Source organism: Ustilaginoidea virens, chromosome 6 (assembly GCF_000687475.1).
Source record: "Ustilaginoidea virens chromosome 6, complete sequence".
Taxonomy (NCBI): Eukaryota; Fungi; Ascomycota; class Sordariomycetes; order Hypocreales; family Clavicipitaceae; genus Ustilaginoidea; species Ustilaginoidea virens.
This window is the reverse complement of record NC_057321.1, coordinates 2,695,243-2,721,608: the sequence shown is the minus strand read 5'-3', so window position 1 is coordinate 2,721,608 and position 26,366 is coordinate 2,695,243. Positions and strand designations below refer to the sequence as shown.

General features: G+C 61.6%; 14 protein-coding genes across 14 annotated transcripts; 5 read left to right on the top strand and 9 right to left on the bottom strand.

Annotated features, from left to right (window-relative positions):
- Nucleotides 1–472: 472 nt before the first annotated feature.
- UV8b_07655 (uncharacterized protein) lies at nucleotides 473–1,786 on the top strand (the record flags this gene model as incomplete). Its single annotated transcript, XM_043145152.1, has 1 exon — nucleotides 473–1,786. The coding sequence occupies one exon, from the start codon at nucleotides 473–475 to the stop codon at nucleotides 1,784–1,786; it is 1,314 nt and encodes a 437-aa protein (XP_043001087.1).
- Nucleotides 1,787–2,115: 329 nt separating this feature from the next.
- UV8b_07654 (uncharacterized protein) lies at nucleotides 2,116–3,596 on the bottom strand (the record flags this gene model as incomplete). Its single annotated transcript, XM_043145151.1, has 2 exons — nucleotides 2,116–2,821; nucleotides 2,950–3,596. The coding sequence occupies 2 exons, from the start codon at nucleotides 3,594–3,596 to the stop codon at nucleotides 2,116–2,118; spliced, it is 1,353 nt and encodes a 450-aa protein (XP_043001086.1).
- An 878-nt stretch (nucleotides 3,597–4,474) lies between these two features.
- On the bottom strand, nucleotides 4,475–5,837 carry UV8b_07653 (uncharacterized protein; the record flags this gene model as incomplete). Its single annotated transcript, XM_043145150.1, has 3 exons — nucleotides 4,475–5,197; nucleotides 5,335–5,562; nucleotides 5,685–5,837. The coding sequence occupies 3 exons, from the start codon at nucleotides 5,835–5,837 to the stop codon at nucleotides 4,475–4,477; spliced, it is 1,104 nt and encodes a 367-aa protein (XP_043001085.1).
- A 710-nt stretch (nucleotides 5,838–6,547) lies between these two features.
- UV8b_07652 (uncharacterized protein) lies at nucleotides 6,548–8,134 on the top strand (the record flags this gene model as incomplete). The annotated part of the gene is made up of 4 exons (XM_043145149.1): nucleotides 6,548–6,647; nucleotides 6,727–6,844; nucleotides 6,907–7,681; nucleotides 7,775–8,134. The coding sequence occupies 4 exons, from the start codon at nucleotides 6,548–6,550 to the stop codon at nucleotides 8,132–8,134; spliced, it is 1,353 nt and encodes a 450-aa protein (XP_043001084.1).
- A 164-nt stretch (nucleotides 8,135–8,298) lies between these two features.
- UV8b_07651 (uncharacterized protein) lies at nucleotides 8,299–9,517 on the bottom strand (the record flags this gene model as incomplete). Its single annotated transcript, XM_043145148.1, has 3 exons — nucleotides 8,299–8,448; nucleotides 8,600–8,637; nucleotides 9,013–9,517. 3 exons carry the CDS (start codon nucleotides 9,515–9,517, stop codon nucleotides 8,299–8,301), a joined length of 693 nt encoding a protein of 230 aa, XP_043001083.1.
- Nucleotides 9,518–10,017: 500 nt separating this feature from the next.
- UV8b_07650 (uncharacterized protein) lies at nucleotides 10,018–11,365 on the top strand (the record flags this gene model as incomplete). Its single annotated transcript, XM_043145147.1, has 2 exons — nucleotides 10,018–11,082; nucleotides 11,183–11,365. 2 exons carry the CDS (start codon nucleotides 10,018–10,020, stop codon nucleotides 11,363–11,365), a joined length of 1,248 nt encoding a protein of 415 aa, XP_043001082.1.
- Nucleotides 11,366–12,098: 733 nt separating this feature from the next.
- On the bottom strand, nucleotides 12,099–12,952 carry UV8b_07649 (uncharacterized protein; the record flags this gene model as incomplete). The annotated part of the gene is made up of 3 exons (XM_043145146.1): nucleotides 12,099–12,161; nucleotides 12,209–12,636; nucleotides 12,706–12,952. The coding sequence occupies 3 exons, from the start codon at nucleotides 12,950–12,952 to the stop codon at nucleotides 12,099–12,101; spliced, it is 738 nt and encodes a 245-aa protein (XP_043001081.1).
- A 245-nt stretch (nucleotides 12,953–13,197) lies between these two features.
- Nucleotides 13,198–13,947, bottom strand: UV8b_07648 (uncharacterized protein; the record flags this gene model as incomplete). The annotated part of the gene is made up of 1 exon (XM_043145145.1): nucleotides 13,198–13,947. The coding sequence occupies one exon, from the start codon at nucleotides 13,945–13,947 to the stop codon at nucleotides 13,198–13,200; it is 750 nt and encodes a 249-aa protein (XP_043001080.1).
- A 323-nt stretch (nucleotides 13,948–14,270) lies between these two features.
- Nucleotides 14,271–14,768, top strand: UV8b_07647 (uncharacterized protein; the record flags this gene model as incomplete). Its single annotated transcript, XM_043145144.1, has 2 exons — nucleotides 14,271–14,294; nucleotides 14,361–14,768. 2 exons carry the CDS (start codon nucleotides 14,271–14,273, stop codon nucleotides 14,766–14,768), a joined length of 432 nt encoding a protein of 143 aa, XP_043001079.1.
- A 214-nt stretch (nucleotides 14,769–14,982) lies between these two features.
- Nucleotides 14,983–17,036, bottom strand: UV8b_07646 (uncharacterized protein; the record flags this gene model as incomplete). The annotated part of the gene is made up of 4 exons (XM_043145143.1): nucleotides 14,983–16,257; nucleotides 16,351–16,718; nucleotides 16,802–16,820; nucleotides 16,902–17,036. 4 exons carry the CDS (start codon nucleotides 17,034–17,036, stop codon nucleotides 14,983–14,985), a joined length of 1,797 nt encoding a protein of 598 aa, XP_043001078.1.
- Nucleotides 17,037–18,260: 1,224 nt separating this feature from the next.
- UV8b_07645 (uncharacterized protein) lies at nucleotides 18,261–18,627 on the top strand (the record flags this gene model as incomplete). Its single annotated transcript, XM_043145142.1, has 2 exons — nucleotides 18,261–18,386; nucleotides 18,448–18,627. 2 exons carry the CDS (start codon nucleotides 18,261–18,263, stop codon nucleotides 18,625–18,627), a joined length of 306 nt encoding a protein of 101 aa, XP_043001077.1.
- A 447-nt stretch (nucleotides 18,628–19,074) lies between these two features.
- On the bottom strand, nucleotides 19,075–20,840 carry UV8b_07644 (uncharacterized protein; the record flags this gene model as incomplete). Its single annotated transcript, XM_043145141.1, has 7 exons — nucleotides 19,075–19,229; nucleotides 19,293–19,517; nucleotides 19,587–19,696; nucleotides 19,770–19,848; nucleotides 19,920–19,984; nucleotides 20,050–20,336; nucleotides 20,433–20,840. The coding sequence occupies 7 exons, from the start codon at nucleotides 20,838–20,840 to the stop codon at nucleotides 19,075–19,077; spliced, it is 1,329 nt and encodes a 442-aa protein (XP_043001076.1).
- A 1,996-nt stretch (nucleotides 20,841–22,836) lies between these two features.
- On the bottom strand, nucleotides 22,837–23,140 carry UV8b_07643 (uncharacterized protein; the record flags this gene model as incomplete). The annotated part of the gene is made up of 2 exons (XM_043145140.1): nucleotides 22,837–22,842; nucleotides 22,898–23,140. The coding sequence occupies 2 exons, from the start codon at nucleotides 23,138–23,140 to the stop codon at nucleotides 22,837–22,839; spliced, it is 249 nt and encodes an 82-aa protein (XP_043001075.1).
- A 2,623-nt stretch (nucleotides 23,141–25,763) lies between these two features.
- On the bottom strand, nucleotides 25,764–26,080 carry UV8b_07642 (uncharacterized protein; the record flags this gene model as incomplete). The annotated part of the gene is made up of 2 exons (XM_043145139.1): nucleotides 25,764–25,769; nucleotides 25,832–26,080. The coding sequence occupies 2 exons, from the start codon at nucleotides 26,078–26,080 to the stop codon at nucleotides 25,764–25,766; spliced, it is 255 nt and encodes an 84-aa protein (XP_043001074.1).
- Nucleotides 26,081–26,366: the final 286 nt, after the last annotated feature.

The following is a 26,366-nucleotide window of genomic DNA, read 5'->3' as shown; positions in this document are numbered from 1 at the left end:
CACCCGCATGGGGGTTTCGCTCCAGAGTCCAGACGCCCTTCCAATGACATGGAGGGGTGTGGCGCTATCGCCGTGCGTCTCTGGAGTGACATGGACAGGCCAGCACTAGCGTGAGAAGCACGTCGGGCGAAATCGGCGGGTTGCATCGTGCTCGAGGCAGCAAAACCATTACCCTGCCAGCCCAACAGCACAAGCGCCGTGTAATGGGGGGTCTCCGGGTTCATCATCGCAATCTCATAACACCGCATACCCGGGATGTACAATATCAATCATTCACATCCAAGGCTGCGAAGAGCAACAGCAGGCGTGGGGCGCTGCCTCGCTGGCGCCTGGTGCCTCAGGCCTCCCCCGCCCGTTGACCAGCTTGCATGGAGACCGCAGGCCACCAACGCCCAAAAAAAAAAAAAAACCTTTGATTCCGTAGATCCCACAAGTCACCATCCGACGTTCGCATCCAATCCAACCCAAGACCATGCTTCCCGCTCCCTGGATCTGCCGCAGCTGCACGCGCGCGCTCCAGCGTCCTTTCAAGCACCGACCCTCCAAGCTTCCGCTCGCCCGCTTCGCATCCCGCGGTCGGCCAACCCCCCAGGACCTGCCAGCAACCACATCCACGCTCGCTCCGGCCCTTGTCCGACGCGCCCAAGTCCTCTCTCAAGAGTACCAGCTCCTCCAGCAGTCCCTGGCCACGTCGTTCGACCCGTCCAGGGCCAAGCGCGCCGCCGAGCTCCGCCGCGTAGCCGCCGCCCTCTCGTCATGGCAGTCCACCCTGTCGGCCATCTCCGAGATCAAGGGCATCATGGACGATTCCCGCATCGGCCGCGAGCTAGCCTCCCTGAGCATGCGGGAGCTTGAGCTCGAGGCGGCCAATCTCGCCGTCGCCGAGAAGCACCTCTCCGCCTGCCTGACGCCCCAGCACCCCTTTGCCGCGCTGCCCTGCATGATCGAGTTCCGCCCCGGCCCCGGCGGCCTCGAGGGCCGCTACTTCGCCGACACGCTCTTCAAGATGTACAAGAACCTCTGCGCGCGGAGGGGCTTCCGCGCCGAGGTGCTCAAGTACGAGATGGCCGACGCGGCGGGCGACCAGTCCTCCCCTGCCGGAGAAATGCCCCTGCAGGAGGCCATCCTGGAGGTGCGGGACCCGGGCGCGTACAACGTGTTCCGCAGCGAGGCCGGCATGCACCGCGTGCAGAGGATCCCCAGCACGGAGAGCAAGGGGCGCGTCCACACGAGCGCCGTGGCGGTCTGGGTTCTGCCGTCGTTTCCCGAGAGCGAGAGCGCCGGCGAAACGAGCGACGACGACCCCGAGAGCGACTTTTACCTGGATCCCAAGGACGTCCGGGTCGAGACGATGCGTGCCCGCGGCGCGGGCGGCCAGCACGTCAACAAGACCGAGTCGGCCATCCGCATGACGCACGTGCCCAGCGGCACCACGGTTTCCATGCAGGACCATCGCTCGCAGCAGCGCAACAGGGAGGACGCGTGGAAGCTTCTCCGGTCGAGGGTGGCCAGTCAGCGGGCCGAGCAGCGCGAGGCCGAGGCTTCGCGGCTGAGGAACAGCGTGCTTTCGCAGGCGCAAATCACCAGGGGGGACAAGATCCGCACGTACAACTACAACCAGGATCGGTGTACGGAGCACAGAGCAGGCGTGGATGTGCACAACCTGCCGAGCGTGCTGGAGGGGGGGGAGACCCTGGACAGGGTGATGGATGCGGCGAGGGAGTGGCTGGTCAACAAGGAGTTGGAGGGTGTTTTGGCAGAAGAGGAGGCCAAGCTCGGCCAGTGACGCACATGATGCTACAGGCTGTATATTACGGCTGAAAGAAGGCAGCGTATCTGCTGCGTACTTTAGTCTGCAACCATTTCCCAGGCATGAGCCCCAAAGGGAACTGGATTAATTTTGCGTGTCTAACGCGGATTGAAGCCCCCCCCCCCCCTTACCATCCCTTGCGGGATTCGTTTCGCTACTCGCTCCTCGCGGTACTCCAGCCCCTAGTGGATAAGATTCTCAAATTGCGCCCCCTCCCCCCCGTGTTACGCCTGATATGATCGTATCGTACTAGCAGAATCGGCCGACAAACGCCCTCCCCTCAGGTGGAACCATCCCACAGCCCGTCACATCAGCCCCCCCAGGACCACCTTCCCGATGCTAGCCACCTCGGCCCTGATATGGGCCCTGCTGTGCTCCTCAAACTCCTTCACCACGCCCTGCACAATGATCTTGCGCAGCCTCGCGTCCGCCTTGGTGAACATCTCGGCGACCGGGGCGGAGCACTCCCTCGGCGTGGGAATCAGCGCCAGGAAGCGCGAGTAGCAGTCGATCAGCACGTCGCACAGCGTGGCAAAGGTCTCGAAGAAGTCGGGCTCAAAGGGCAGCGCCGGGGTCAGCAGGTAGGTGTACTCCTCCCCGGGGAGCAGGTCCGACTCCGACGCGGCAAAGTTCATCACCGACGGGGTGCCGGCGGCGGGCGGGAGGGCGTGCGACTCGTCGAGGTGCACGTCTGTGGCGGACGATGTCGAGCGCCGCGCCTTGCTGCCCGGGCGGCGGAACATGGTGGGCAGGCGGGCCCGGGCGAGCGACGCCGACGAGTCGCCGTGCAGCTGCTGGAAGGAGTCGAACTCGGAGAGGAGGGAGTTGAGGCAGCGCAGGAACTCGATCGGCGTGGACGAGTACAGGTCGTTGATGGTGGGGATGGACAGCCCGAGGAGGAGGTAGTTTGTCGCCTTGCGGGCGAGCTTGCGCGGGTCGAAGCACGGCATGCGCGCGAGGTCTGCTCTCTCGAAGAGGTACGTGTTGAACCAGTATACTCGGCCCTCGTGGCTGGGTGCAAAAGCTGGGTGGTTAGCTGCGGGTGCCCCCTTTTATCTCCTTCTCCGCCCTCGCCCTCGCCCCTCCCCCCCCCCCAACAACACGGCGGTCTGGTTGGTGGAACGGCATGGCATGCTTACGCTTTCCGCAGGTAATCCAGCGTCGATATGCGCTTCCCCGCCACCTCGGTGATTTGCTGATGGATGGCGCTCGCCTCGCCGTGCTGCCAGGCTGCCGCGCCGGGGGCCGACACGCTCGACACTCCAGCGGAAGCCGTCGGCGGGCCGCCCGCCCCCGGCCCCGTCGCCGCGCCCGCCGCCGCCGCGGTGGATGCGGTTGCGAAGAAGAAGCCGCCGCCGCCGCCGCCGCTCATGGGGCTGACAGGGCTCCGGAGCGGATCGTCCAGGCTGCCCAGCTCGCGCGCGCGCCTCTGCTGCCCCTTGGCCCTGGCCGCCGCGGGCAGCGCGTAGTCCGGCAGAGCAGGCGGAGCAGCCGCGTCGGTCACGACGGCACTCGACGCCGCGGCCGAGGAGCCGACTGACGATCCGCGGCGTCGCGCGGCGGCCCCCGACTGCGAGGGCTTCCTCGAAAACGACGGCTTGCGGGCGTCCCGGGCGGACGGGATCGGCGGGGGAGCCGCGTGCGGCGGCGGATGGGGATGCAGAGGGTCGACGCTGCCGTCGCGTGTGGCTGGTCGGGACAACGAGCTCGGCTTGGAGAAGATGCCGACGGAGAACAGGGGGAAGGCAGGCGTGGCGGGCGGCATGGGCGTCGCTTTCTGCATCATCGCGCTGGGGCTCGACGGGGGGACTCTTTGTACGTTTTTGTCTTTCCTTCCGACTGAATAGGGGGCGGGTCGTTTGGGAGGTGCGTGGTGCGTGGTGCGTGGTGCGTGTTTGCGCTAGGGAGCCACAGCGGAGAGATGGCGTCTGGCCGCGGCGCGCGGCTGGAATGCTGGAGCCAGCCTTTGCAGCTCGATGCTTAAAGTTTTAGATTCTGGTGTTTGCTGGGCGGTTTGCGGCGACGGCTTTGGCTTAGCTCCGCGTGATGCGTGATGCTGTGATGCTGCGATGACGAGTTGATGATGGCTCGGGCGCCGGAGAGAGCCCGAGTTCTGGTGGCAGCTGGCAGGTGGCGTTTCGTCAGGGACGGGCGGGGGCGGCGGCTGGCGTGCCTGAGACTACAGTACTGTCAATGCACGGGTGATGTCGCAGCCCCAGGGCCCCGAACTGAACCGATGGGGTCTGGTCTGGTACCTGCTTTAGAGGGGCCCAGTTGAGACACGTATTCGCGCAGCCAGACGGCGGCGATTGGTCGAGCGCGAAGCACTTGGTTGCCCTGGAAAGTGTAAGAGCAAAGCTAATGCTAAAGCCGCAAGAAAAAAAATATATATATATACAAAAAAACGCACACACTTGCTACGTGTCCTGGTTACCTTGCAGGGCGCTCAAATGTCCTCAAATGTCCAGCTCTGCAGCGCCGTCAGTGTGCCCTACCAGGAGTTGCACACCGTTGTCAAAGAGTACGACCAGTTTAGAATTTTGACCAAGAATATCCTCAAGCAGGCCATCTTCACGGGTTGGAAAACTGCATCCGCTAGTGAATGACATCAAAATAAACTAGCCTTTTCTCTCTCGCCGCAGCCTTCATCTCCGGCCCCTTTTTTTACATGTACACCCTGGGAGATGGTGCAGAGCTGGTTGGCGAGCTGGGACACACGCATCCCTGGCGGGCAAGACTCGTCACCGGCGGCTCGTTGCACGTCGCCTCGGGCGTGAATGCGGGATACGACGGCCTGGGCTGCGGTGGAATCAGCTCGGCCTCGACGAGCACGGGTATGATCTGCCCCGTCGACAGGCTGAACAGACGATGGTTCAACGCCTTGAGCAGTGCGGCAATCTGGCCAGAGTGGCTGGTGACGCTGATCCACGTGGCATCGTCGTGGGTGAAGACGTCGTCCAGCACCGCTTTGCTGCGCGCGAGCTGGTGCTCCGGGGACTCGCCTCTGCCCCGGTCGCCCTCCCACAGCTCGTCGTCCTCGGCAAACCCCGCCTCGAACCGCCACCAGGGCACCAACGTTTCCAGCTCGGACCGCTTGGAGCGGCGATCGCAGGTGTGGATGCTAATGTCCTCGCGGAACCCCTCCTTGATGGTTGGCGCGAAGGGGTGTTGCTCGGGCGTCTGCAGCGTCGCAAACGTCGCGTTGGCCGTCTGGATGCACCGCCGGAGAGGGGAGCTGTAGTACGTCTCGAAATGGGGCATGCGCTGCTGCTCACGGAGCGTCTCGTAAAAGGCGCGGGCCTTTTGCGCCTCCGCGAAGCCGTCTGGCGTGAGCAGCGCATCGGCCCACGAGATGGTGCCGTTGCCTTCCAGCTCGGCCCAGTAGCACTTCAGGCCACGGACAAATCGTCCCGGGGTCAGCGCCTCGGCCTGTTTTTTGACTATTCCGCGGGGGTAGCCCGGGGGAAGGAAGGGGAGGGAAGTGTTGGACGACGTGTGCCAGCGCAAGCAGGCCGTTTACTCACGTTCCAGGCGGGCGTGCCGTAGAAGCTCTCGGCGACATTGTGGTAGCCCTGGCCGTGGCGACCGAAAAAGAGCACCTTAAACCTGGTGTCCCTGCTCTTGCCGCAGTTGTTGTGGTTGAGATGGTGAAGCCATTTCTCGAAGCGTTGCCACTGCGACTTGGTGCCGTGGGGGTCAAACGTCTCGTCGGTGGCGTATCTCCTGTCCATCAGTCCAAAGTTGTGCTGGGCCTGTTGTTGCTGACATCAGAAGGCGACCAGACGAGTTCGACCCAACGGCCCCATGTCCGTCGCAGGCAAACAGTCAAATCCCGGGGTACGGAGACCGGGGGGGGGGGGGGGGGGGGACGCACATAGTCAAACCCGGCTGCGTTTGTGCTGGGATCGTCCTGGAGAAAGTAGCCCCCGACCGAGGTGTAGCGAATGTCTCTGCCGCGGGCTCGATGCCAGAGACCCGCCGTCGGGGCGGGAAGCGCCAGCGATAGTGTAAGAAGGGCCGCCTTCATCGTGTGCGTGCGGCTCGTCAGAAGGACGCCCGGTTGAGCTTGCATACACGCTCGTCAGGGTTGATGGCCTGGCTTGTGTCAAACCGGGGTGTCAGCGAGGCGATGCCGCTGGCGCAGGCGCGGCTGTTTCGCAGCTTTGGTCGAGAAACGGATTGAGCAGAAATGACCTCGTATTAAGGAAGCAGAGAGAGGAGGTCTGCTGGCTGGCTGGCGGCGGTCAAGGGGCCCAGCCTGCTGCGGTTAGCCAACCCTGTTTCCACTCTAGGCCGTTGGGTCTCATTGACGTCGTTTCTGTCCGCAAAAATTGACGCTCGAAACTGTCTCTCGACCGATTCCCGCCGACTCCAGCAACAAGTTGACAAAAAAGCACGGAATGAAGCACCAAGCACCAAGCACCAAGCACCCCCACCCCAAGCCAAGCTTCCTTCCTTCCTATGTAAGAAGGCCCTCCCCCGTCGCCAATCAACCAGCTCCAGCCAATCAGGGCTCAGCTCTCCCTGCGCCACGCCATCCCGCCCCGCGACACAATTACACCGTTGTTTTTCGCGACTGTAATCACGGTATTTCCCCTGACCGCTTTCGCCTCTCCAGACGGAAACCAAACGCCAGTCAGGACATATCCGCGAAGTGTCGAAAACGTTTTTTTTCCAGCCCTTGCCGCACATAAGCCTACTCGCCATCGCGTCGGATTTCCCGTAGACAGCCCCGCCATGAATCCTGCAACCAAGGAGGGGCTTCAGGGAGAAGCTGCCCCCGAGCTGCTCGAGGGCCGCATTTGGGTTGACGGATGCTGGGATTTCTTTCACCACGGTGGGCAGGACTCGAATGCTTTCCGCCGATGCATGATCTTCTTGGACCCTTTTTTTTTCTTTTGGCTAACGCAGGGCAGGACACGCTGGAGCAATGGTTCAAGCGCGGCAGCTTGGAGACGAGCTATATGTCGGTGTGCATTCTGACGAGGAAATCTTGGCCAACAAGGGCCCTACCGTCATGAGCCTGGGAGAAAGGTCAGAAAGGGGCTCATTGCCGCGGACTTGCCCGACCTTGTAGTGCTGAACCGGTATGCTAGATTGGCGGCCTCGGATGCCTGTCGATGGGTCACCAAGTCCGTTGGTCACGCGCCCTACGTCACCGAGCTTGACTACATCTCCCATTACGGCTGCAAATACGTCGTCCACGGGGATGACATCACGTCCGACAGCGACGGCAACGATTGCTACCGGTTCGTGAAGCAAGCCGGGCGGTTCAAAGTCGTCAAGCGCTCACCAGGCATCTCGACCACGGACCTCGTGGGCCGCATGCTTCTGTGCACCAAGACGCACTTCATCCATTCCTTGCAAAAGACGCTCGCTGGCCTGGAAGGATACGGCAGCCCTGACGAGCGAAAAGCGCAGGGGCAGGCGATGCTGGAACGCCTCAAGCTGTATGCTACCGACGAGACCGCCAAGGCGCCCGGCGCGGACGTGTGGTTCTGGAACGCGTCGACCCAAGCAAAGGCCGAGGATACGGAGGAGGAAAGGGGGACTTTTGAGAAGATGCTCACCGCCGGCGGGCCAAAACCAGGACAGCGGATTGTCTATGTCGACGGCGGATTCGACTTGTTCTGCAGCGGCCACATTGAGTTTCTGCGAAAAGTCGCGGTCGAGGAGGAGGAGCTCGCGCGCAAGGCGGGCTGGTACTCTGAAGAATCCAAACGCAGGCGAACGAGCGACGGCGGCAAGGACTATGGCCCGGCATACGTTGTGGTCGGGATACACGACGACGAAGTAATCAACCAGTGGAAGGGCGTCAACTACCCCATCATGAACATTTACGAGCGCGGGCTTTGCGTCTTGCAATGCAAGGTATGTCCCACGTCGCCAACAACCCGTCATCCCCCCCCCCACCAACGTGCATGCTCACGCATCCTTGCCCCCTTCTTCCCCCAACCATTGCAGTACATTCACGCGGTGCTGTTCGGCGCCCCGTTTACGCCAACCAAGGCGTATCTGAAGTCGTTGCCATGGGGCATCCCCGACGCCATCTACCACGGACCTACAGCCTTCATACCACTCACCTACGACCCTTACACGGCGCCCAAGGAGATGGGGATCTACCGCGAAATCGGCAAGCATGCCTTTTCCGAGGTCAATGCGGGCGAGATCGTGCAGCGCATCATGAAGAGCAGGGACAAGTACGAGGCAAGGCAGCGGGCCAAGGGGGCCAAGGCCGAAGCAGAAGCGGCAGCCCGACGGCGAGAAATCCTGGAAGAAGAGCAGCGGAACAGGGAGAGCGAGAGAAACGGCAGAAGCACGTGAGCAGGGAGTCCACGATCTATGATGGGTCTTTTTTCGACGGAGTGCTGTTTTCTTAGTTCAACTCATGTAGACTCGGGGCATGGCAGGGTCACTGGGCAGAGGATGCAGGGAAGTTCTGGCTTCGCCTGGCATAATAGCCAAAAAAGCGCGGCGAATAGACTTGTTTACAAGAAAAGGGGGCGGTGAAACGACGTGGCAGCAGCCAGGCAGGGAACGTCGGCGCCCAGAGTCAACGACATGGAGCCAGCGGTTTTCGGCGGGTTGTTGGTGGACGCGGCTATCCACGGCGGACAGAGCGGGGCCCTGTCGTGTCGCTTGCACGTCCGTTGTCGGAAATTCCGCGCTGGCCAGGTGGGCACGGTCGCAGCGCTGCGTCGGCGTCATGGAAAGGGCGCGTGAGGGGGCCAGCAAAGCACCAAACTCCGGGGCGGGGCCCGGGGGGGGGGGGGGGGGTAACGCACGTACCGACGTAGGGAGCTGCTGGACCGTGGGTACTCCGTACGCTGCAAGTTCCCGTGCCCGGTTAGCGACGTGGGTGCTGCTGTCTGGTTGCGCGTCGGGGATTGCCCAACCGTGGCCATGTGTTTATGTTTTGTCCCGTTTTTTTTTTTTTTTTACCCGGCCACGGCCCTGTTCCGCGCCAAGGGTGCGGAACACAAAGCCGCGGCGGCGCCCAGGGGATCCAGGAAAGCGGCACGGAAAAAAACAACCAACAGAGAAGGAAAAGTTAGAGGAGAAATAGAGGTAAAAAAAGAAAGGAGAAGAAGAAGAAAAAGAGACAAAAAAAATTAAAAATAAAAGAGCGAGCGAGCGAGAAGCTACCGCTGTGAATTACGGCGTCGCCGTGCCTAGCTCCGATCGCGCTACGGAGTACATACATGCACCAGCTGATACACGCCAGCCGGGGGACAAAGGTCGCACCACCGCAACAGTGGAGCCCAGAAGCCCCAGCGACGTAAGCCGAGAAAAAGCGGGGCGCGCGTCGCCGTGTTGCGCGAGCGGCACGCATCGGAGGTTTCGCAGGCCGCCTTCGCAGTCACGCGGGCCAGCCAGGTTGTTTCTGTGCGGCCCAGCGCCCACCCGTCCCTGTGCCACTGCCAAGTTTTCCGGCTGCGTCCTGGGACGCACGCTTTCCCAAGTCGGAGCCCTCTCGTGCGGCGCGGGCGCAGCGGACACGAAGCTGCTGCGCGTTGCGCTGGACGAACCGTCCGGCGCTGGTGGGGGCCCGGCGGCGCGGGCGGCTAATGCAGGGCGGGCGTGCTGCGCGTCGGCGGAGTGGGAGCTACGGCGCGGCGGGCTGTTTTTCCGGCTGGCCCGCGGGGCGGAACCCGAAAGAGCCAGGGGGGCCAAAGATGGGAAGTTGGAGGAGGCATTGCATGGCATGGCATGGCATGGCATGGGGGGGGGGAGGGGGAGCGCGGCGGAGTTGCGCTCAGGCCGGTGGAGGAGCGTGTGGCCCGTCGCACCAGACACCGTGGACGTGCAGCCGCGGCCGAAACTCGGACCATGGGGTCGCCGCTAGCGGGGGGAAGGGCGTGTGGAGGGCGCCCAGGGGAACACGACGAGCGCCACGGGTGTCGTGGGTGACGGGTGGATGGATACATATAATAATGCTCTGGGCTTGGGTCTTTTCCCCGGAAACAAAACCTGGACGCAGACAACTGCTTGGCAACACCGCTGTCAACACCGCTGGCCACACGCACCGGACGAATACTCACTTGGTAAGCTGCAGAGCGTGCTCCTATTGCCGTCCCGCTGGGCTGGACAAAATCCCTCGACGAACAAGTGGCTGACCGACCGCATCCAGCCCGTCATCCATTCATCCATCCATCCATCACCATCATCTTCATCATCTTCATCCCCCCACGCCCACGCTGCGCAAAATGGCCCCCTCCGCCGTCCCCCAGCAGGACGTCGACCTCACGGCCGCCGCCATCCAGCGCAAGGAGGCCGCCGCGCCGCACGTGCCGTCCGCCCCCGGCGCCGTGCCCGCCCCCCTCGACGCCTCCCGGCTCACGTACGCGCTGACCGCGTCCCCCCGCCCCGTGCCCGACCACGCCGCCGCCAACGCCGGCGACGAGACCGTCGCCACCGACCACATGGTCACGGCGGCCTGGACCGCCGCGGCCGGCTGGGCGGCGCCCGCCCTCCACCCCTACGGGCCGCTGGCCCTCATGCCCACCGCGTCGTGCCTGCACTACGCGACCGAGTGCTTCGAGGGCCTCAAGGTCTTCCGCGGCCACGACGGCCGCCTGCGCCTGTTCCGCCCGGACCGCAACTGCGCCCGCATGCTCCTGTCCGCCGGGCGCATCTCGCTGCCGCTCTTCGACCCTCCCGAGCTGCAGAGGCTGCTGGTCGCGCTGCTGGCCGTCGACGGGCCGCGCTGGCTGCCGCGCGACCGCCCCGGCCGCTTCCTCTACCTGCGCCCGACGCTGCTCGGCACCCAGCCCCAGCTGGGCGTGCAGGCGCCGCGCCAGGCCCTGCTGTACGTCATCGCCACCTTCATGCCGGACATGGACGCGCCCCCCGGCGGCATGCGCCTGCACACCTCGCCCGAGGACATGGTGCGCGCCTGGGTCGGCGGCTTCGGCTACGCCAAGGTCGGCGCCAACTACGGGCCCTCGCTCATGGCCACCCAGGACGCCCGCCGCCGCGGCTACCACCAGGTCCTGTGGCTGTACGGGCCGCAGGGCGAGTGCACCGAGGCCGGCGCCTCCAACTTCTTCGTCGTGTGGAAGCGCCGCGGCGACGGCCGGCCCGAGCTCGTCACCGCCCCGCTCGACGACAAGCTGATCCTCGACGGCGTCACCCGCCGCAGCTGCCTGGACATTGTGCGCGAGCGCATGGCCGGCGAGCTGCAAGTCACGGAGCGCAAGTACACCATCGACGAGCTGCTCGAGGCGGATGCCGAGGGGCGCATTCTCGAAGCCTTTGCTGCCGGGACTGCCGTAAGTTTTTGATCCCTCTTTTCTTCCTCTTTTTCTTCTTCTTTTTTTTTTTTTTTTTTTTTTTTTTTCCCACAAACGCGCCCGCTAAATGATGATGCAGTACTTTGTCTGCCCCGTGTCGCAAATCCACCATCGCGGCAAAGACATCAACATCCCCATGGGGCCTCAAGGCCAACCCGGCCCCGTCACCGCCAAGGTCAAGGGCTGGCTCAGCGACATCATGTACGGCCGCGAGCAGCACCACTGGGGTGTCGTCATTCCCGAAAAGGAGCCAGCAAACTGACGGCGCGTCGCTCAAATATCCACACACCAACACACACACACACACACACACACACACACACACCGGCAATTGCCGTGTCGAAGCGCGAGTTTTTGTTTGCGGTGAGCGAGCATTCGCGGGTTGTCCGAGGCTTGTGCCCTGCTTGGGCTACCTTATCTCTTGTGGGTCGTTTATTTAACTGCGGGAAAAACAGGCTCATGCAGACTTGGAGTTTGGCGAACCCTATTCATGACGGCGTGGGAACCAGGTGAAGACGGCAACGGATAGGTGGGAAAGAATGTGATGGATGCGAATGAGAAACTCGAGTTCGCTGATGGTGCCTTTCGGGAGGGAGCATTGCGACTGCACGCTGGAAGACTTGGGTTCTGCATAATCAAGGCATTCTGATTCTGGGTCTTGTCTGCTAATTCCTTCCGCTCATGTGTATTATCTATCCGCTGACGGAAGAGGCGATATGCAAGGATGCTTGCGGGACGTTCCCTATCTTGACTGACCTTGGTCGACGCTGGTGGTATTGAATGAGCCCAGCAACCCGCATCTGCCCTGTGTGTTAATAGCGACTCCTTTGGACTAGACAGGGAACTATCCCACATTGCAATCCAAGACATGTATGCCTTGTAGGCATTCGATGGTGAATCATGCAAGTCTCTACGTCTTTGTTTCGTACCGTTTTCTATTCAGCTAAGCAGCTTATTCACACCACACCGGCCTGTCCGGATGCCCACGGTCGCAACTAGTCTGCCATCATGGCCTGCATCATCTTCTTCGACTCGGCCCACAACAAATCTCGATATTCCTACGTCCCCATCAGCACAATTCACGAAATCACGCACGCCTACTCACCCGGTCCAGCTCGTTAATCTCGCTCGTCTTCTTGGCCACGATATCATCAACCTCGCGCATATACTTCTCCTTCAGACATTCCGCTTGGTCATCCCCGTCGTTTCGCTTGCATGTCAGAATCCGGACCTCCTCCGCAATGCAAGCTTTCCACTCCTCGTTCAGCTTTTCGAGTTCGTCCTCGGCGGCGGACAGCCGCTTTTGAAGCGTCCGGATGTGCTTGGCTATGCTCGCCCGGGGGAGACTCTCGGAATGGCACACAGTGGCGGAGAGAGGATATACAATGTTGTCGTACAGGGCGTGGGCGCGGCCGAGTGTCGACGAGACGCGGGCTTGAAAACCTGCTATTTCGGACGAGGTGGCTTTGTGAGCGGACTGGACGGCTTCGACGGCGGTGTTGTACACATCTTGGCCGTAGCGGGCGAATGATTCTTTTTGCGAGTCAGTCCGTGACAGTCTCCCTGGGAGAGGGGATGGCAGGCGGTTCAGTTCTTCCTTACCCGCTATATGGGCCATCTGGGCGTTCGTGCTCCCCGGTCTGGAAGGCTCGGCTTGCAAAACGGCGGAAAAGTTGGCTTGGAGCTGTCTGTAGATGTCGCGGCGGCTTTGGCCATCTGCTCGAGGGCCGGCTGCGTGGTGATGGTGGACCAGGTCTTCGCTGCGGAGTCTGGCGCGTAGAGAAGTCGACTTCTCGGCAGCCGTGGACGAAGAAAGTGCCTTGGGGCTGGGATCTCGAATCGCAGACATGGCTTGGCTGCAGGCATCCTCCTCGGGCGTGGACTTGGAATGTTGGACAAGGCGGGCAAAGAAGGAAGCGGCAGACGGCGATATGGGTGGAGGTGTGGGTTTGGCTTGCAGCCGTCAAGGCGTCTTGTGACAGGTTTGACCAACTGCCAGACAGCTGCAAAGGGCTCAACACCCCCCCCCCCCCCCCTCCCTTCCTCCAAGCAACATCCACATCGTCTTATCCAGGTTTAGGATATTCCCCCCTCTCAAACCTTCACCCCCCCGGCTGAAGGAGCCGTCTTCTCCAGACCAAGCTTCTTCTCCGCCTCGGACACAATCTCCTGCCAGCTGACCATGGCGCCCTCGCCCACGTCATTGCAGGCCAGCGTCTTGGACACGGGCCTGAGAACCTGCACCCAGCCATCGTCGCCGCCCCAATCGTCCTCCAGCGTCTTGATGTGCCTGGCCGTCAGGGGATTCCGCCACATGGCCGTGTTCATGGCCACCGCCACGACGATGCGCTTCCGGACGCCGTCGATGGACCCGTCGTGGTCCCATGCGCGCACCACGCTCAGCAGCAGGTTGTCGCAGATGCCGGCCACCATCTTGGCCATGGTGTTTGCGCTGAGGGGCACAATCATGAGCAGGTCGGCCCATCTGCGCAGCTCGATGTGGAGGATGGGCGCGCCGCGGGTCCACGGTCTGGTCCACTCGGCCGCGTCGGTGTAGAGGCCGTCGACGTTGGGCAGGCGCCGCACCTGGGCGAGCGTGGGCTGCTCGTCGGCCTGCCCGGCGAGGAAGTGCTCCGCCGAGGCGGTCAGGATGAGCCGGATGGACAGGTTGTCGTGGTGGGCGAGGCCGCCGATGATGCTGACAATCTTGATGGTGGCGACGGAGCCGCTGACCGCGAGGAGGAGATGCTTCTTGCCGTCGCTGCGCGCGAGGGAGACGTTGCCGGCGGCCGAGGGGGGGAAGTCTGCTTGCGGATCGGGGCCGGTCCGCGAAACATGCAGCATTTTTGTGTGCTTCCGCTGGGAAAGCTGGTTGTTTATTTTTTTTTTTTTTTTCGACGCGCAGGCGTGGTGGTCATTTACGGTGTCGACTCCTCGGTACTTTGTCAAGACCTCGTGTTCCTATGACGGATGCAGCTCCACAGCTTACAAACTTGCCGAGATTAAATTACGGAGCAAATGATTGGTCAGCGGCACCACCTCCATCGCATCAACGTCTTGGTTTAGCCGTGTCATCACTGCCTTTTCGTTTATTTGTCTCTTTTTTCTTCTTCTTTTTCCCATTTCCTTTACCAGCCAACCTGCGCCCTCACCACCTCGCTGCAGCCATGTTCTCACGCACCGTAGCATCTGTACGAAACCCTGCGCCCCCGTTCCCAGCCGCACCCGCACCCACCCGCACAATCTAACAGAGCCAGACCCTGCGACGCGCTGCTCGACCAGCCATCTCGCCTCTCCGGTCGTTCCAAACCCGACTCCTGTCCAGCGAGACCCGCGCCGCCATCGACAAGGCCGTCGCCTCCGCCCCCGTCGTGCTCTTCATGAAAGGCACGCCCGAGACGCCGCAGTGCGGCTTTTCCGCCACCGTCATCAAGATCCTCGGCATGCAGGGCGTCAACCCCGCCAAGTTTGCCGCCTTCAACGTCCTCGAGGACCCGGAGCTTCGCGAGGGCATCAAGGAGTACTCGGATTGGCCGACCATCCCGCAGCTGTACGTGGACAAGGAGTTCGTCGGCGGGTGCGATATCCTGCGGACGATGCATACCAACGGCGAGCTGGCCAAGGTTTTCGAGGACAAGGACGTTGTTGTTCTGGAGGATGCCTGACGAGGGCAGGAAGAAGATGTAATGGACGGCCGGAGACGAAGTTCGGGCGGCAAAATAAATGTACGATACGGACGAGGCGTAGATCGAGGCTGCCGCGAGCACGAGTGTCTGGAACTAAAAGGAACAGCAGTATCCCCCAAGCTTCCCGTCACGCTCCCAATCCTTCATTCATCATGTGCGATGGATGACGCGGACAAACTCCCGGCGCCTGCTTCTACAACGGGTACGCCGCTCCATCAGCCCTCATGTCGCTTCCGGCAGACCAGACCGCCGTCCCCTCTACCGGATCAACCGCGTATCGAACAATCTGCCCCTTTCCAAACAAGCCTCTCTCCCTGCCCTCCACAACATTCACCTTGTGCCCCAGCCTCATCAGCCCCTCAATCGTCTCTCGGGGCATGCCGTCCTCGACATTCACCGTCCAGTCGACGCCATTTCCCTTGTCGGGGATGCCGCCACCGATGCAGATCCTCGGCGCGTCCAAGGCCTGCTGGGGATCCAGCCGCCCGACCACCTGGCCCAGGAGAACCTGGACGTGGCCCTGCGGCTGCATGAACCCGCCCATGACGCCAAACGACGAGTGCAGCGAGCCGTCACGCAGGTTCGTCACCATGCCCGGGATGATGGTGTGGTAGGGCCTCTTCCTGGGCTCGATGCGGTTGGGATGGCGCGCGTCGAGGGAGAAGTTGGCACCCCGGTTCTGCAGAGTGAAGCCGCACCCGCGGGGGATGATGCCCGTGCCGAACCCGGCGTAGTTGGAGTTGATGAAGGACGCGGCGTTGCCCTGGGCATCCGTCACGGTGAAGTAGACGGTGTCGCTGCTCGACAAGGCGGGCGACACGAACGGCGGGTCGCCGTGCTCGCGGGCCCGACCCGCCCTGCCGGGATCGAAGAGCTCGGCTCGCCGGGCCAGATACTCCTGCGACAGCAAGCCCCGGACCGGGACCTCTGCGACGTCGGGGTCGGCCACGAACCAGGTCGCGTCTGCAAAGGCGAGCCGCAGCGCCTCGATGATGGCGTGCAGATACGGCGCCGAGTTGAAGTCGCGCGGCGCAAACGCGGGGATCCTGCCCTGCTTCTCCAGCTCCTGGATGATGCCGAGGGCCATGAGGGCCACGATGCCCTGCCCGTTGGGCGGGTGCTCCCAGAGCTCGACGCCTCCGTCCGGCCCCGCGCCCTGGCCCTGGAACTTCAGGGAAACGGGCTCGACCGTCTCGCTGCCCACGTGCAGATGGTGCGCCAAGTCGTCCATTTCGAGCAGACCGCCCAGAGACTGCACAACCTCGACGAGCTCCTCGGCAACCCTGCCCGTGTAGAAGCCCTGCTTCCCCTGCTCGCCCAGCGCGCGAAACGTCCTCGCCAGCGTGGGGTTCCTCATGATCTCGCCGGCACGAGGCGCTCGAACGCCGTCCTCGGCGCGGGGGTCGTCCTTGAGCATTTCCGAGAAGTTGGGGGACGCGGCCCGAATGCGGGCCTCGGACGCTTGCCACTTTTTGGTTATGCCCCAGTCAACACGGAACATGCGTTATTTTCTTTTCTTCTTCTTCTTTCCTTTTCTCTTCCTTTCCTCGGCAAAACATACAAGATACGCAGCTCCCTCGGACACAGGGAACCCCTTCTCGCCCAGCTCGACCGCCGGCGCCAGAACACGCCGCATGTCGACCTTGCCGCTGCCGAACCTCTCGACGGCGTCCACCCACCCAGCAGCCGCGCCGGGCACCGTCACGGCGAGCGCGCTCGGCAGCGGGATCTGGGCGTCGCCGTCGTCGTCGCCGCCCCCGCCGCCGGGGAGCTTCAGGGCGCTGCGCACCGCGTCGAGCGTGCACCTGCGGCCCGCGCGGCCGGAGCCGTTGACAGCCCTGACCTGCCGCGCGGCCGCGTCCCAGAACAAGAGGAACATGTCGCCGCCGATGCCGGTCGAGCACGGCTCCGTCACGTTCAACCCGGCAGCTTTGCGCGACGTTAGCCAGGCTCTGCGTCATCTACCATCGGTATTTATTTATTTATCAATTTTTTTTTTTTTCTTTGCGTACCGACTGCCACCGCGGCGTCCTGGGCGGGCGGTTAGGCTCTTTTCTGAAGAAAAATAAAATAAAATAAAACCATCACCGCAGGGTGGGAAAAGAAACGCACAGCCGCGTTGCCGCCTGCGCGGAGGACGTCGAGGCCGCATTTGGCGGCGAGGGGTTGCGTGCAGGCCACGATGCCGGCGGTGCTGTGGACGACGCTCCTCCTCGAGGGGAATCTGAAGGGGTCGGGGGACGGCATTGGCGGTTTGAGTCGTGTGTTGACGCGGGGAGAGTGTAGGTGGAAGAGGCGGGCGTCGCGACATGCCGCGTGGCTGCTGAGGGGGTGGTGGCGTGGACGAGGAGGATCAGATCAGGCATTTGTCTGCTGCCAATGAAATGCACGCATCGGGTCTCCACAGCGCACAGCACAATGCCGCTTCTTGCCGACCGGTACGTACAGCTTCTTCTGCCCGGCCAAAGCATCGTGCGCTGACTCACCCGGCATTGACGGTGTGTCCTGCGACAAGTCAAGTGCTGCCATTGCGGCTTAACGCGGAATGTCGACACGGCAGTTGACCAGGCGCGGCGGCGGCGGCGGCGCCAGGCCCCTGGGCCCGCTATTGGCCCGCTAGTAGCCGTTGCCGCCGGTCCGAGGCCGCTCGCTGCCCGGCTCGTCGATTCGCCGATCCAACTCAAAGCACAGCCTCGACAGCCAACACCCGGAGCAGACGGCCCTGGCTCGCTATCGACACGCCCAGTTACGATTTCCCGTCGACCCATCTCGTTACCCAACTGCGCGAGGGGGGGGGAGACTCCCAACCCGCCGAAAGACGGGCACTCGTTTTGCGCATCGCATCGCATCGCATCGCATCGCATCATCTGAACTCCACCCCGACCTGCCGCAAACTCCGAAGCATGAAATCATCGCGCACCGTCACGTAACCCCTCCCCCAAAAGCCCTGCGCCCCGCGCCCCGGTTACGTCATCCCAGGCCAGGCTGCGGCGGGCGCGGCCCTCCACCCCGAGTCATGCGTGCTGGCGAGAGGGTGCCGGAGCGCAAGCCCGGGAGATGCCACTTACGCCTCGTCGTTTGGGGGCGATTCTTGCTGCTTCTCCGAACGCGACGTACGCCCGGCCGTCATTGACAGCTCCTCCCCGGGCTGCCGCGGTTTGCATGTGACGTGCGCCCGAAATCCAGGGAATCATGATGACGACGGGATGAGCGCACCAGCGGCGACTGGAGACGCACTCGCCGCCCAAAGGTCATGAATCACCCCCGGTGCTGCAGATCCTGACGACGGGGCCGAGGTGACGCGCGCAAAATTCCTCGCTGCTGTGGGATCCGTGGCGAGTCCCCCGACGTATAAATGCCGGATTCATGCCGCTGCCAAAAAGGGGCTGGAGTCGTTCGAATCGGGCAAGATTTTTACAACAGGAAAAACACGCACAATTTGAAACACGCAAAAGTCACAAGATACAGACAATGTCGGGCATCACGTCGCAAAACGAGCGTGGCCAAGGCGTCTCCCACGCCACGGGGGAGTCCAAGGTCCCGTCGTCCGTCCAGGACAAGGTCCCCAAGGGTGTCGAGGAGAGCCTCCCCGACTCGGTAAGCCGTCTGCCGTGCTCCGTCGTCGTGGGCGACGTTTTGAGCTAACCAGTCTACCTAGGTGCATCCTACTGGATCCAACCCCGGGCAGTCTACGAACCAGACGCATGCCAAGGACGGCGGCGCGGCTTCCATCGTGCCGCAGAAGCTGCAGGAGAAGCTGCCCGAGAGCGTGGAGAGAGCGGTTCCGAATGTGCTTCACGATACTGGCGACAAGGGCGGGTTGCATAGGAACAAGTAGAGTGTGGCACGCTTGGAGGAGATTGCTATTGGATCATGGGCCGCTTCGAATTTTGGTAGATACGAGTAATGTTACGCAGAAATAACCCAACATTTTTGATGGTGATGAGCTGTAAAAGATGCTGTGTGCCGTCGTGACATGGCTAGGCTCGGTACTATTACCGGCTGCATATTACGCCCGTTGAAGCCAGCATGCCCGATATCGGACTGAAATGCTATTGCTTCATTTAATCGACTTGCCAAAGCCCACCCGAGCTGCGCGCGAATATCGGCGGATTGCCGGGCAGAAACCCCCGGTAACGTCGCAGCCGCATCGGCGAACCGCCCCGTCGAGGCAAGAGAATGCACGAGCATCGATGCTACTGGATTATGATGACGTACTCGCATGTTCCTAAATTACTGCAATTACATCACAGCCGTGGCTGGGTTTGCATCCGCCCCTGCGTCGTCAATGGCTCGCCCCCCGTCCCGGCACACCAATGACGGGGCTGTCGAAGAAGTCATCCGGCAGCCGAAACGCCGGGTCGTATTTCTTCATGGCATCCATCGTCGTCCGCACGACGTCGAAGCCGAAACTGTACCGGGCTATGGAAAGAAAATCCGCTGGTTTGCGTGTCAGCCAGCGTCGAAGGCGCCTCGGTCGTTTGCCCTCGCAAACCGACTTACTGGGGATCTCGTCCTCGCTCATAAACTGGCGCAGCTCGTCGCTTACGAGACTGGTCTGGTCCGCGCCGACGTTGCTCAAGATCTGGATCGCGCTTGTGCGCCTGTGTCGAGTGCTGTAGTAGATGTCGAGGCGCTCCCGGATGTCTTGGGGGGTCTCGGCGCCGCAGAGGATGATGCCGAGGGCCAGGCCGTCTTCAAGCCCTTGGGCGCCGCCCTGGCCCTGGTCTGCCAAACGGTTAGTTGGGGGGCTGACTTTATTTTCTGGCCGTTTTGTCCCAACGGTTGCGCACTCACGGGGTAGCATGGGATGCGCCGCGTCTCCAGCCAGGGTCAACAGGTCCTTGTTCCAGGTCGGCAAGGGGTGCCGATAGAGAAGCGGCCACCGCTTGACATCTGTTGCTTTGCTGCGGGAAGGTCTTGGTAAGAAAAAAAATACTTCAGAGGCCCGTCAGGGGCAGAAGAAAATAGCAAACCTACCTAATCACGTTGAGGAGTCGAGGGTCGTATCCCGCAAACTTGTCCAAAACTTGGGCAACGTCGACCGTCGCGTGCCAATCTAGGAGCCGATTAGTCAAGGCGTCGAATAGATTCTGTACCCCGGACCTTGTTGCTCGCTCTTTGACGTACTCTCCCTCTCGCTATAAGGAGATTCTGCCTCCCACAACATGCCGACGAAATTCAGAATCGTGTTTCTGCAGACAAAGTCAGCCGCGCTGGCCCGGTCAGTTGTTCAAAGTCGATCAAGCGCCCCCCTCACCCTCGGCAGGGGTACACGATGAGTCTGCGTTTCATCTCGTTATGCGCAAACACTCTTGACCAGCCGGCAATGTCCTTTGTGAAGAACCGGGTTTCGGCGTCACGCTCCAGCCGCTCAGTGGGGATGAGGAATCGATAGCAAACGTTGGCGTTTGCGGGAGACACGGGCTCGTTCTTGCGGCCGAGGACTGCTTCCGTCGCCAGCGAGTGAATGCCGTCAGCACCGATGACAACATCACACTCCACCTCGCGGCCGCCCTTGAGCGTAATGGACGGTTTTGACGGATTCTGGGGCCCGCGTCAATCACGTTGGCAGCTGCAGTGCGAAGGCATCTACTCCCCCTTCTGCCGCCGACGGCTCAACAAGTGGACCAGGCAACTCACGTATGCTTCAACGGGAGAGCCTAGGTGGAGAGTCGCGGGGACTCCCGGTCCGTCTGGTTTTGTCGCCAACCACTTCAGAGCGTTATGCAGGTCCACCCTGTGGGAGAACCACAACGGGACGCCTCCGATGGACGTTGCCGTGTCCTCGTCGGAGATGGCCGGTAGAGTTTCCAGGGTAAACGGGTCGCTGAATTGCATACGACGTGAGTGAACCCATTGCCAGCGGACCGGATCAAGCCCCCAGGCCAGCAGGAACCTCGCCGCGTTGGGGGGGACGAAGATGGCGGCGCCAACCTCGTTGTTCATGGATGACTTTTCGTACACGTGGACGCGGTGGCCAGCACGCCGAAGCGATATGGCGGCAGATAGCCCTGCGATGCCCGCGCCGACAATGTTGACGTGGAGCATGGCGGCTGGTTTTCGACAATGGACTCAAATGCAGTTGTCGCCGCGACAGTATCGAGCACCTAACCTACCCGAGGGGAAAAAAGAAGGGCCTTTTGTGCCAGAGCAGATGCCGAGCTTCGGAGCCCAGTGGACCGACTGGTGGACTGAGGCATGATGAGTGAATCACGCGGCGATGGGGGCCAGGCCCCGACGGGGTCAAGAGGGTCTGGTCTGCAGGATCTGCAGGATCAATCATCAAGGACCACTGTTCAGCTCCTCAGCCCATCGTGGGGGCGGCGCGGGACGGCGCGGTGAGCTGGTCGGGAACGTGGCGCAACTCGCGAGATGCCCAGTTGGTATCGGAGTGAAGGCCGGGCACCCCGCACCAGGGCGACGTAGCTGGTCGCGGCGCTTCATACTGCAGGCATTGATTGATGGATGACGCGGATCGGCTGTGAATGGATGGAACGAGAAGAGACGAGATGCTACCGGGCTATTTTCGAGGAGCACAGTGTCAGTTTCGCAGAACGTACTGTGTCGCGAACTGCGGGGTGTGTACTACGGAGTGTATACTTCGAAGGGGGGATGTACTATTACCGCGGTACCGTTAGACCTAGCCAATTTGCGTGGACGGTGCGCCAAAGCCAAAGGTTGCCGCTGGTGCCGACCCTGCGACTGGCTGGAGAGCAAATCCCAGCACCAAGCAGTGCTGGCATGACACCACACCGTGATGCGCGACAACTTGACATTGAATGCAACTTGGCCGCGTGGGCCGCATTGTTACGGCTTTGTGGGGGCGGGCCCGGCATAGTGGCGCCGGCATCACACACCTCCTCCACTTCAACAAACCACACATGTTGGGCGGGTACGCAGTACGCAGTATGCTGTATCCTGGCTTGGTTGTCGGGCGTGAAACTTGTTGCCCGTGACCAAAGGGTCGGAATGGAGGTATATACCTTTGGTATGTAGGAGGGTAAATCGAGCTGGTGATAATATGTGCCGCTAACCCCCAGTACCCCGGAACAACGTAGGCCCGGGTTCTCCTCTGCTGCCAGTAGAAGCTTTCTTCGGGTCTGCAGCCCTTCTGCGCACATTCAACATCAACCTGAGCCGATATTCCACCAACACATCCCGCGGCACTCGGTACAAGAGGCCCAACAGAGCTGCCCTTGTTACAGCCCGACACCCAGTATTTTAGCGCGATACCAAAACGCACAAAGACCCGCCGTCATATCCGAGATGCGCAGCAGCGCTTTTTCTTGCCGAGGAATCCCGCCGCAGGGCCCAACGTGGGAATAGCCAGGCCTTGTGTGGTCGCAAGCGGCCTCGGCGCAGTCGACGGTGAAAGTATCGCATCTGTGGAGCTGCTGGATCTGCAGGTATGCGAGAGCTGCGGCCATCAAATCATCAAGTGGACTCGGTGGTGCGGCTCGAATGTCGGTACGGGCAAGCCGGGTGGACTGAGCGAGACACGGACATGGACTACAGTACTCCGCTCGGTATCACCGCCTCGACAGTTCTTTAAGCGACCTGCAGACCTGGCCAGAGCTAGGGGGGAGGGGGTGGGCTGCCCACGCCAAGACGGGCGCGAGCGGGAACCCCTTCAACTGCGAGCAGGGTCTTGTGCTTTCGGGGTATAACGAGGCGACGACATCTGCCAGTCAGCGCAGCCCAGCATGTTGCCAGTTGCAGCGATATCACGCAGTCACCGAGCGTCCGTTGGGTCGACAAAAAACATTCCCAGTCTACATATATACACATAAACACAGATATATACACATATATACGGCGCAAAAAAAGATCCAGTCTACACCACATGTACCACACGTCCAACGCCAAAAGTATCCAGCGTACACACAAAGCAGGCGCACCCACACAGGTCCTTGTCCACCCGGCCTTGTCCATCCGGCATCACATCACAGCAGACGGGTGTAAACGCAGCCAAGGGCAGCCCACGTCGCGACCCGCAAGAATGGCCCCCGACAACCGCCCACTTGACCGGGCCAAAAGCCTCCGCTCAGCACTTGACAGCAAGGGTTAGCGCAAAGGCCGGCTTTTGCACGCAAGCGACCACGTACCCAGGTATTGTTAATATAATCAAAGCTCCAGGTAGCACATTCCCCGCCAAGGCTGCGGACGCATTCGGGGCAGGAAGGCACATAGGGGTCGTCAACGTTGGCACACTCGTTGAGCTCGCCCGAGTTGCAGTTGTCGGTCGCCTCCGCCTGGCGTTTTCCCACGGCGACGGATGCGTCGTCGAGGGGGGCTGCGAGCGCCGCGACGGCGAAGCCGGCAAGGACTGCGAGGAAGCAAGTCTTCATGGTGGCGGGCGTAGAAGCGTCTTGGGGGCTGGGGCTGGAGCTGGGGCAGGGGCTGTGGTGGTGGTGGTGATGCTCGGTGTTGGGAACTTGGTGAGCCGGGTTGTGGGTGTGGTCGTGGATCGGTTGACGGTGTGGCAAGCAGGGCTTTATATGTGTTTCCAAGGTTGATGGGTATCTGGAGCCCCGGCCCGGGAGCCCTGGGCATGAGTAATGCGCTCGGGACGGCGTGCCTTGCCATCAGTCGGTCGTTGCGAACGAGGTCGACGGAACAAGGTGCCGGAGAGAGGTCGCATACGTTGCCGCCAGGCATTCTAGAATCGCCGTGGCGCTCGGGTCGGCGTTGCGAGCAAGACGCCCGGGAGAGGTAGAAAGCGCCATCACGGTCTACGTTTTGACCGTCTAGTCACCAAGCAAGCCTTGGCTAGCAGTCGTGCAGGACGCATGATGGGCGCGAGGAAGCAAGCAGCTCGATGCTATGTTTTCCGGTCTGCCTTGACGATGCCGAACTATCGGGTTTTTTTTTTTTTTTTTTTTTTTTTTTTTTTTGGGGTCTGTACTGTATCAAAGGGCCACGTCGCTGGTCCCTTTTTGCGTTGGCGCGCCCCCGCCAGCAAGGACTTTTTTGGTAAAGCCTAATCAAACCTTCGGCTCGCAAAACTTTTTCAGAGGCCCCCCGCCAGAGGAGGCCCGGCGATTCGTAATGCGGCTGCGACTTGTCCGGCAACCCGGCACGTCGGGGGGGGCGTTTGCCCGGGCCGGGGAGGAGGGGGGGGGTTGTCGGAGCCCGGGGGCTGTAGGCCCGAAAGCTTTCCGCTGCGTATTGTCCACGTCGCACTTCACACTGGGGCGGAGCACTTTAGTAAGCCCCCCCGCCCCTCTTCTACGGGGCACGGCAGCAACGTTTCCCGCGCGTTGAAAAACCAAGTCCCCCAGCCGGCCCTCGGTCTGGTCGCCAGCCGCTAAAGCCTCTCGCCCAATCACAGCCCGTGCTGGGATCTATCATCCGCCCTTCTCTGCTCCGACGCCACGTGGTGAGAGAACAAAGCGTGGCGCCAACGGCGTACGCCACGCCAAAAGCGTCAACGACACGTGCGCGGCGGCTGTTGTCTTGTCGGCCGTCGGCACCGGGGGTTTAGTCAACGGTCGTGCCTAGCGGGCTGGTACATTAGGTACATACGGAAACGCGGCACGTCGGGGGCGTTTGCCCGGCCTTGGCGCTGGCTGGCGGGCTGCCCGTAGACGGCTGGCCAAGCTATTGGAAGTAAAAAACCATTGACATCTGGCCGAATGCAGTTGACAGGTCTGAGCATCGAGTGCCTAAAATTCATCATGCCTGGCGTTTCCTTGGAATGTCCTGGTTTCCCAAGCAGAGAGGGCATACCAGGCTCTACTCTACTCCCGAGGTACCAGACCCCCAGTCCCTCCCTTATATGGCGGCTACTGTAGCGCAACGGTGTGCGAAAGTACGCACCGGACGGTGCATGTCGTGTCGAGCAGTCAGTCATATGTACAGTTTGGGGGGGGGGGGGGCTTGGTACATAGACTCTGCGGCCCTCGGGCAAGGAATCGACGAGACTGCACAGAGAAACAGATGCGCCAACTCGCCCATTCAACAGCATCTGTTCCTAGTAATCAGCGTCCGGCGAGTGATCTGGCCTGCAAGCGCGACAATCTCGCAAGCAGGTCTTTTTTTCTTCTTTTTTTTTGCTCTTTTTTTTTACACGTGCCGCGGGGTGTTTCTGTACCGTTGCGCGTGAAGTAAAGCCCTGGCTAACGCCGGCAAGGCAAGGTCGCTTATTTCAGATCACCAAATTACCCTAGGAAGTGCGTAGGCGTGGCGCACGCACGTAATGTGGCGAATGATCAAGTATTCAGAGCACGTCATGCCGCTTGTGAAGGGCGCAAAGCAGTGAGGCTGACGGGTCATGTTGCCCCTTTGCGAGTGAGGGCTTCACGCTGTGCCGGAGGGCGGCGTGTTGCGACGGCATCCCAACCGTCGCGTGGTGGAATAAGGCACATACATGCGCCAGCCAGTGCTCCAACCAGCGCGACAGCGGCGCAAGTATCGCAGGCATCGTTAAGTTGGGGTTTCGAGGCAAATCGTGCCGAGCACTGCGTACACCAGGTCCCTCTGGGGACGTCGCCCCGATAAACGGGCGCTATTTTGCGCATCTTTGTTCCTGCTCTGCTTGCAAATGGAGTCGGCAGTGCTGCCGCGGCACATGGGTACACTCTTCGCTCTTTGCGATTACAGAGTCCAAAGCATCCAAACTAAACCTGACCGCTGGCCTTTGCCCTCGTCCCCGGCGTCCTTGCGCCCGGTGCCAGCCCTTGGTATCCAGCCTGCATATGCACTGCGCAGAAAGCATCCCCAAAACAAGCCATCACATGTACACACGCTTCACGCGCCCTTGCTCCCGGTCGGCAAGCAACCATTTCCCACAGCCCAGTGCCCTCGCCATCCGGCGCAGCAAGTTGGTCATGTACAAAAACGCCGCATCTATATACAACAAACAGCACGAGGCACTCCGCCCAGCCCCGCCGCGCCCACCACGGCCAGATGTGTACATGCGTATATGTACAAACGGCCAACGACCGCCGCCTTCGCCCCCTTAAGCTCAGCTCAGCACTGCGGAAGGGTTAGCATCGTGCCGGCAGTTGCGCGGCGCAGGAAAAGCGCGGCCCACGTACCCAGGTATTGTTGATGTATTCAAAACTCCAGGTCGAGCACTCGCCGCCCAGGCTGCGGATGCAGTCCGGACAGGAAGACAGGTAGGGGTTGACAATGTCGGCGCACTGGTTGATGGCGCCGATGGTGCAGTAGCTGCTGGGCATGGTCCGCTTGGCGCGGTTTGCGGCGAGGGACGCGTCGTCCGCCAGGGGGGCGGCGAGCGCCGAGGCGGCGAAAGCGGCAAGGGCTGCGAGGGAGCAAGTCTTCATGTTGGGAGGGGGAGCTGTTTGGGAGGGCTGCGATGCTGGTGGTGATGGTGGAACTTGCTTGGCAAGCGTCGAACTGTTTGGCAGGGCTGCGGTGCTGGCTGTGATGCTGGTGGTGGTTTTGGAGCTTGGCAAGCCGTCGTCGTCGTCGTCGTCCTGTGGCAAGCACACACGTCTTTATATGTTTCCCGGGACGGATTCCCGTCTAGTAAGCCGGCCCGGACTCCCCTCAGGCATGAGCAGCGAGCTGCCGGAACGGCAACATGCGCCGCCCTTTGACCTTTGCCCC